The sequence below is a fragment of the Neofelis nebulosa genome, chromosome 5 (assembly GCF_028018385.1).
Source record: "Neofelis nebulosa isolate mNeoNeb1 chromosome 5, mNeoNeb1.pri, whole genome shotgun sequence".
Classification (NCBI taxonomy): Eukaryota; Metazoa; Chordata; class Mammalia; order Carnivora; family Felidae; genus Neofelis; species Neofelis nebulosa.
The window spans coordinates 145,486,643-145,495,854 of record NC_080786.1 but is presented as its reverse complement, the minus strand read 5'-3'; the positions used below and the strand labels follow the sequence as shown (position 1 = coordinate 145,495,854).

Here is a 9,212-nt window from a genome sequence, read left to right as displayed (position 1 = left end):
CTTGTTGAACAGTTGTTATACTGATATTTTTGAATGGCATGTGGAGAGAATTTCAAGACCCTGCAGAACAGCTTACATTGTTGCCAAAGCTTTTTTGGTCCAGCTGTGTCTTGGGAGGAGTTTATAATCAGAGGATTTAAAGAGTCTCCCATGATGCAATCAAAACGGTGGTTAAACTGCGGGACACTGATGAAAAGAATTCAGTTGTGTGTCAAGGACGGCTCTGGCTTTGAAGCTACAACACATTCCTTTGCAAATAGAAAAGCCAACAAAAACGTGGGCAGTGAGTCTGTGGGTTCCTTTATGAGCATTTTATTGCCAAGTAAGAGAATTATTTATGCAAATTAAGGGGAAGATGTTTAGACAACTGTGTCATGCCCACCAGCTGGAGGTATAAAAAGCCCTCTGCAAGAGGAGACCTGCATTCACACTTGGGCAACTTGCTCCTCACAATCCACCCTATTTCTCCTCAACTCCTGCCACCATGACTCGTTTCTTCTGCTGTGGAAGCTACTTCCCAGGCTATCCTTGCTATGGAACCAACTTCCACAGGACCTTCAGAGCCACCCCCCTGAACTGCGTCGTGCCCCTGGGCTCTCCCCTGAACTATGGTTACGGATGCAACGGCTACGGCTCCCTGGGCTATAGCTTTGGCGGTAGCAACATGTACAACAGGGGCTGTTGCTACGGTGGCAGCTGCTGCAGGCCATGGGGCTCTAACTCTGGCTTCGGCTACAGCACGTACTGATGGACCAATGGCTCTAGACAACTGTAGAACTCTCCATCGCTTCTCTGTGTGCGAAACAACCTGAAGAGCAACGGCTGTCTTCTTGCCTCCAGATGTGCTTGGGAGATATCTCTTCCACCTTGCTGCTTTCTTACTGAGGCCCTGGTCTTTGACGATGCTGAACAAAGCAACCAGACATCAGATGCTGAACTGATCCTCACCTTACAGCCAAAGAAAGCAAGATGTGTTTCTCTGACATACCTGACTTTCAGCAGTGAAGCAAGTCGTTTGTCTCTTTTAGTTACTTTGCTCATGTACTGTTAAATTCTACATCAACATCAATGTATTACAATAGGGTGTGGGTAGGAAGGGGTTTTGCTGTCAGTCTCTCAATAAATCTATTTCATTCAGCACAAATATTTGTGTTCCAGTTATTTATTTTACTCTGCTTTTATGCTTTTGAATTCATTAGCCAGTTTCTACTTATGATGGTTGACTTTAACCAACTCTTATTTGGACTTAAGACTGCATTCCAGGAGAGGGTGATGCATAATCATTTTTTCCCCCTTTATGTTGAGAGTCCAATTTTTAATTTTTTTAAATGTTTGTTTATTTTTGAGATAGAGAGACAGACAGAGCACGAGCAAGGGAGGGACAGAGAGAGGGAGACACAGAATCCAAAGCCGGCTGTAGGCTCTGAGCTGTCGGTCCAGAGCCTACAGTGGGGCTCGAACCCAGGAACCGTGAGATCATGACCTGAGCTGAAGTTGGATGCTTAACCGACTGAGCCACCCAGGTGCCCCATGGTTTCAGTTTTTAAAATAAACATATAAAATAAATATGAAATAAATATATAAATTTTAAAATAAATATATAAAATAAAATATGTATATGTATGTAAATATAAAAAATATATAATATAATCCAATATAAAGTTCATTCATGTGTGCATGAAATTTAACTGGGCTCTGGCCACTGTGTTAAGAATTTGGGGGCTGTAACAAGCAACTAAGATAGAGACCAGCTTGAGAAGCTGCCTGTTTTCAAGAGATACTCACTCAGCAGACACTCACCAAGTAGACACAACACCAAAGATTGTTGTAAGATTTGGAAACATACAGATAAATAAAACATAATCCTTGTCCTGTAGACTTCAATATACTTTACTCAATATTTTTTTCAAAGTTAATTATTTATTTTGAGAGAGAGAGAATGCGAGGAGTGTCAGAGAGAGAAGGAGAGAGAGAATCCCAAGCAGGCTCCGTGCTGTCAACATGGAGCCCGATCCCACAAACCATGAGATCATGACCTGAACTGAAGACAAGAATCAGATGCTTAACTGAGCCACCCAGATGCCCCTATTTTATTCAATATTTAAAAGGCACTTGAGAGTCTCCTATTTTATACCAATTAATGTGCCATAAATGATTATCCAAAGATATTCTTTACTCATTTCCTTCCAAAGACTTAAAATAGAAAACAGCCTATGATAACATCCATGTGTATATATGGCACTTAACCTAAGATCAAGGACTGTGTAATTATTAAAATGAGGAAATTTAATATTGATGTAATATTACCATCTAAATTACAGTGCATACTGTACATACAATTTTTTTGATTGTTCCATTAATGTCCTTTGGAGTTATTTTTTTTCCTCGTCCATAGAAACATAACATAAACAGTGTCGTAAGCTTTCATAGAAGGGAAGTTTGGATCTATAGACATGACCATGAGAGAGGTGAGTAAGAGTTGCATATCAAGAGATGTCAGTGTGCAAAAGGGACAAAGAGCAGGGCTATCCGAAGACGAAGTGGGCTTTCACATGCAAAGCTCCAACACATAGGCAGGCTGACCCATTTGTGGGAAGATTCTGGAAGCATCAAGTACCAAACAGGTGATCTGGGATCTCTATCAACCAGTAGAGTCTAGATTCTGTCATCATGGCTAACATTTACCTAAAGCCATAATTGTTCTAAAACCATAATCATTTTGTTTCACCAATTTGATTTTTTTTTTATTTTGACACAATTCCGGATTCACAGAAAAGTTGTCAGGACAGGGCAAATCAGTTCTGCATGTCTGGGTTTATTCAATGTTTACACTTTGCCCCATTTACTTTATCACTATATATAATACACATACATTACTGTGTGTATGTATAATATTATATATATTTCATAATATAATATTTACAGAGTGGCAAATCCATTTCAGAATAACTTTTAGGTATCGTGCTCATTTGTCCTTAGAACAAGGACAGAATGATTATGAACATTAGAATATTTAATATTAAAACTGTTATTGAATCCACAGTACATACTCAAACTTCGTTAATTGTCCCAATTTGTCCCTCATAGTTATTCTTCCCCTTGTCCAGGATCTGAGCCAGGATTGTGTGTGTCTCTTTAGTCTTTTAGTCTGGATCGGTTCCTCAGCCTTTCTCAGTCTTTCTTGACCTCAACTAATTTCAAGGATGCAGGTTGATTGTTTGCTAGAATGTCCCTTGATTTGGGATTATCTGATGTTCCTCATGATTAGGTTCATGTTGAATATCTGTGGTACAGATGCCATAGAAGTGGCTGTGTTCATTAAAAAAAATTTTTTTTCAACGTTTCTTTATTTTCAAGAGACAGAGAGAGACAGAGCGTGAGCAGGGGAGGGGCAGAAAGAGAGAGGGAGACGCAGAATCTGAAGCAGGTGCCAGGCTCCGAGCTGTCAGCCCAGAGCCTGATGTGGAGCTGGAACTCACGAACCAAACTGTGAGATCATGACCTGAGCCAGTCAGTGGCTCAGACAACTGAGCCACCCAGGCACCCCCCAGGCTGTGTTCTTCTTGGTGTGTTGCATCAGGAGTCACATGATGTCGTTCTATGCAAATTTGGTTGGTATGGATTTTGATCACTTGGTAAAAGTAGTGTCCTTCACGCTTCCTCACTATGCAGTTGCTGTTTCCCCTTGACTATGAAGTTCTGTCATCAGTCATTAGTGTGTTGATACCCAGATACTATGTAAGCATCCTATTCCTTATCAAGCTTTTACCCACTAATTTTAGGATGCATTTGCAACTTTCTAATTTTATAAATCCTTCTACTATTTATTAGTTGGCATTCTATCCTAAGAAAGAACTTTCTTTTCCCCATTTATATTTTGTGCGCTTATGTATTTGTGTCAATGTTTATATCAGCATGGGCATGTGGATTCTTATTTTACTCAATGTTATAATCTGTGAATGTTACTGTTAATTTTGATGCTCAGATTGCCCCAGATTTGGACAGTGAGGAAATCTTCACACAGGCTCCTAAGTTCTTTAGAAATGGCCCTCATCACTATTTGAACAGTTCTTTACTTTCTGGCTCAGAAGAATGTTCCAGGCTCATCTTGAACTTCTCTTCTCCAGTCAAGGAATCAGTCATTTCTCCAGGACTCCAGATTTCTTGAGTGAAGATGACTATTTAGAAACTAGGATATGGGTGTGAAGCATGCTCATTGCTATTCTATTATTGCCATATATGCTCATCTATGCCTCATCATGTGCTAGAATAATCAGTGCCGTGACCTGCCAATTGTCCTTTCAGATTTAATAATGACACAGGGACGAAGCTGCACTGGAGCGCTGTGTGTGGGGGAAAAGTTCACAACTGATTCACCTTAGGGTAAAAGAGGGGCTGGCTGACCTTTAGGCTGGGGCGGGGTGTGTCTCCAAATGTCAGACTGTAAAGGTCAGTTGCCCTCCTACCCTCCTGTTCTTCAACTAGATTTTCATTTAACCACCCTACCTCTGTTTCAGCCCCAATACTACACTTCTCTAAGTGTTGTTGGCCTTGATTCTCTCTGGGGATTTGAAGGGAAGATTGGCTTGCATTTTGCTTGTAGTCCCCTTTCATGGTCTCTGCTGTAGCTTCCTCCTTCTTTTATTTTTATTTTTATTTTTGCCTTTAATTTTTTTAAAAAATGTTTATTCATTTTTGAGAGACAGAGATAGACAGAGCATGATCAGGGGAGGGGCAGAGAGAGAGGGAGACACGGAATCCGAAGCAGACTCCAGGCTCTGAGCTGTCAGCACAAAGCCCAACGCGGGGCTCGAACCCACGGACCGCGAGATCATGACCTGAGCTGAAGTTGGACGCTCAACCGACTGAGCTACCCAGGCACCCCTTAGCTTTTAATTTTTTTAAAGTTTTAAAAATGTTTTTATAGCTTATTTTTGAGAGAGAGCACGAGTGGAGCATGGGAGGGACAGAGAGAGGGGAACAGAAGATCTGGAGTGGGCTCTGTGCTGACAGCAGCAAGCCCAACATGGAACCTGAACTCACAAACTGCAACATCATGACCTGAGCCAAAACTGGACACACAACCAGATGAGCCGTCCAGGTGCCCCGCTTCCTCCTGCTTTCTGTTTTCTCTTCTTCTCTTTCCCATTGTCCGGAAATTTAGTTAATCCCTCCTCAGTTGATATTCTGGGGAGCGTCAGGGGCAAAGTCTGTTTGGTTTGTGAGCTATCTTGAAGTTAAAAAATGTAAATATCTTGAAAAGCACAAGAAGGGATGAAGTACAACAATTTGTCTCCTTTTCTCCTGCAGTAATGATGTGACAGGCACAAGAATAGATAATTTCACTATTTATATGCATAACAGTTATTTTTGAGGTAGGCTTCATTACTACCATGCTAGTGAGGAGAAAACAGATGTTAAAAAGTTAAATAGTTTGGTTGAGTGGTATCATCCATTTGTAAAGAAAAAAATGTCAAGATATAGCCAAGGAGCATATGACTCCAAATTCATCCCTCCATTCTTAAAACAAGTTATACAGCACTTTTATTTACTTTTTTAAAGTTATTATCTTTTTAAGAAGTTTATTTATTTATTTTGAGAGAGAGAAAGAGAGAGAGAGAGCGAGCGCGAGCAGGGGAGGGGCAGACGGAGAATACGAAGCAGGTTCCATGTTGTTAGCACAGAGACTGAAGCGGAGATCATGACCTGAGTCGAAATCAAGAGTCAGATGCTTAACTGAGCGAGCCACCCAAGTGTCCCTATATGGCACTTTTAAAGTTATAAAACTCTGTCCCAGAAATATCCTGTTTAACATCACTTCTTATGCCATTGATAATTAGGTCTTATATGTACATAGTGATTTACAGTTTACAAACTACTTCCAGAGAATCTTACTTAACTCTTTTTCTATTGGGATATAATTGACAACATTATATCAGTTTCAGTTGTACAACATGATTCAAGATTTGTATACATTGCGAAAAAATCCCCACAATATCTAGTTAACATCTATTCCCTCTTAAGATTTACTTTTAGCAACCTTCAAAAATATAATACCTTATTAATGATAGTTATGATGCTGTACATTATATCCCCAGAACTTATTTGTAATTGGAAATTTGTACCATTTTATTACCTTCACCCATATTGCCCACCCCTGCTTCCAGCAACCACCAATTTTTCTGTATCTATGAGTTTAGTTTTTGTTTTTTTTTCCATTGGTAAGATTCCACATAGACATGACATGTTATTTGTCTTTCTCTATCTGACTTAGTTCACTCAGGATAATGTTCCATCTATGTTGTTGCAAATGACAAGATTTCCTGTTTTTATATGAATAAAATTCCATTATATATCATATTTATATACATCACGTTTTCTTTATCCATTTATCCATCAATGAACATTTAGGTTACTTTCATGTTTTGGTTATTGTAAAACATGCTGCAGTCAACATGGGGACGCAGATATCTTTCCAAATTAGTGTGTTCATTTTCTTTGGTTATATATCCAGAAGTGGGATTGCTAGATCATATGGTAATCCTAGTTTTCAAGATTTTTGAGGAACCTCCATACTATTTCCCAAAATAGCTGTGCCATTTTACATTCCCACCAACAGTAGGTTCCCTTTTCTCCACATCCTCACCAACACTGAATTCTATTTAATTCTCACAATTATCTTGGGAGGTTAGGTATCCTGAGGAAATTGGTAAGAATTGTGTAATTTTTCTGTAGGCAAATACTCCCCAAGTAAGAAAGTGGAGACTCAAATGAACTATCAAGCTGGGGTTTCTAGATTCCTTCCAAGCCCATCTTTCTACCACTGATAAGAGAGACAGAATGTCAACCATGTGTTTGTTGATTTGACTCTGGGATTATCAAGATCCTCCGTTATTTTACAAGCTTGCCAAATAACTTTTAGTGAATATTAGGCTCCATTCTCTACCTTGCTACCAAGTCCTTAGATTTTGCCTCCTCACTTTCCCTAAGAAATGCTGTCAGATCTTTATTCCTAATATTTCTGCCTGATTCACATCCTTGTGATTTCATGCCTGGATTACTACATCAGCTGCCTACCCAGTCTACCAGCCAGGTCCCAACTGCTTTTCCATACAGCAGACATAATCATCCCTCAAAATGTGAAATAATCATATGGTGTGCTTTTTTTCCTTCTTCCTTCCTTCCTTCCTTCCTTCCTTCCTTCCTTCCTTCCTTCCTTCCTTCCTCTTTCTTTCTTTCACAAACTCAGGTAATTTTTTGGTTATTTACAGTTTTCAGGATAAAGATCAACTACCAATTCCTCTAGCCCCATTTCCTATTTGTCCCTACCATCCTTTCCTTTCTCCAGTAATCGGACCTGCCATATTTCTTTGCTCCTTTCTACCCCCTTCTTCATCTGGTGAACTCCTACAGATCCTTCAAAACATCCTCCACCCTAGGGAGCTTCCCTAGTTCCAGTTTAAAAGCCCCACCTCTATTTACTTTAATATCACACCATTCACACTGCCAAAGCCCACCACCAAGGAGACCATCAGGGACACACCTGCAGTCAAAGCTGGGTTATTAGCCTGCTGCAAAAGAAGAAATTCTGCAACAGGAGAACTGCAAGATTCCTCGATAAAAGGGTTTTAGGGAGGGTTTCTTCTAAGATCTGGGCTGGCATGAGGTGATTTTGGAAAGGACTAAAGCAGGCAGCAGTCTCTTCTGGATTGGATATGATCTGCAACAAATTGCCACAAAGTTAGTGGCTTAAAACAGCACATATTTACGCTCTTACAGTGTGGAGGTCAGGAATTCACAGTGGGTTTTACCTGGTTCCAGTGGAGGTGTTGGTAGGACGGCATCCATCAGGTTTCCTTGCCCTTTCCAGTTCTAAAGACTTGCCCCCAATCCCTTGGTTTGTGTCCCCTTCCTCCATCTTCACAAACAGCAGCAAAACATCTTCCAGTCTCTCTCCCTGATTCTGACTCTGACCCTCCTGCCCTCCTCCTTCACTTCCTCCTTCACTTTTGATTACATTGCCCCCCCCCCCCCCCCCACCCGCCCCAGAGGATCCAGGGTATCTCCCTGCCTGAAGCCAGTGAGTTAGCAACCTCCACTCCCCTTTGCCACGTAACATAACATCCTCACAGCTCCCAGAATGAGGATGGAAGCTTCTTTGGGGGACCATTATTCTGTCTCCCACAGGTACTGTCGTGAAGCAGGCCTTATTCTCTGATCGGATGTTTTAACAGTTTTTAACAGTTTTCACTTGAACAGTTTTTACATCCAGTTGTTACTGGACAAAGCCCGAAGCTGTTACTGGTAAAGAGGCAGCGGTCACTGAAGACGATGCCTCGTCAGTTTTGTGTTGGAATAGTGTTGCTGTTTTCATCTGTTCTTGGACGCGATTACAGAGTAGTCTTGTTTCTACCTTACTCCGTCATTGTCACAGACTGACCTTGCCTGACTTGATGTCCCGGAGCTGGTGTATGGACGTGGGGAATGCTCTGGTTCATCACTAGTGAGGTGAGGGCTGCCGTTTCTCTTTCTTGCCCCCAGCGATTCCCTCACTAGACTGTGAGTTCCTTACGGATATGCACTGTGCCTAATTCAATGTGCTACATCGCACACACTTGATAAATATTTATGGGATTATTATAATTATTTAAAACCCTAGGGGAAAAGCTTAATCCTTTGCTCCTTAAAATACGGTCAGAGGACAAGCAGCATTGTCGTCACCGTTCAAAAGATGGAATCTTGAGCCCTTCACTGACAAGATCGCAGGTGATTTGTGTGCAGGTAAAGTTTGAGCCCTGGCCCCGTCTGGTAGATTCTTATCCCTAAGGAAGTAGAGAGGGACGTGGATCTCACTCTTGATTTTGAAAGTATTGACGAAATGGTATGAAGATTTTCAGCAAAAAAGCAAAGTTTTTAAAAATACTATTTTTCCTATGTTTTTGTTCTACTTTTACTGCTATTTATGGAATAACTAGTTTACGTTTTTCATTTCCACTGCGGAGAGAGGAAAAGCACTTAAAATTGAAGCAGGAGAACTTTCTGTCAAATAAATGGAAGTATTTCTTGCTTCTGAGGCCTGCCAGGCAGAGACCTCTTCGGATATTCTATAAGACATCTTAAAGGTGCTGAGAATCATTGTCTCTAAACATACTCTGTTATTTCTCAGACACCAGTTCCTTTGCAGTGACTTGCCTGTGAAACTCCTGACATTA

At 40.8% G+C, this 9,212-nt stretch overlaps 1 protein-coding gene across 1 annotated transcript; it reads left to right on the top strand.

Annotated features, from left to right (window-relative positions):
* Window positions 1-413: 413 nt before the first annotated feature.
* On the top strand, window positions 414-1,144 carry LOC131511506 (keratin-associated protein 7-1). Its single transcript, XM_058729155.1, has one exon. The coding sequence runs from the start codon at window positions 485-487 to the stop codon at window positions 746-748; it is 264 nt and encodes an 87-aa protein (XP_058585138.1). The 5' UTR covers window positions 414-484; the 3' UTR covers window positions 749-1,144.
* Window positions 1,145-9,212: the final 8,068 nt, after the last annotated feature.

Bases quoted from the DNA above. Each gene is read 5' to 3' on its own strand.
- LOC131511506 (XM_058729155.1), top strand. From the start codon at position 485: ATGACTCGTTTCTTCTGCTGTGGAAGCTACTTCCCAGGCTATCCTTGC.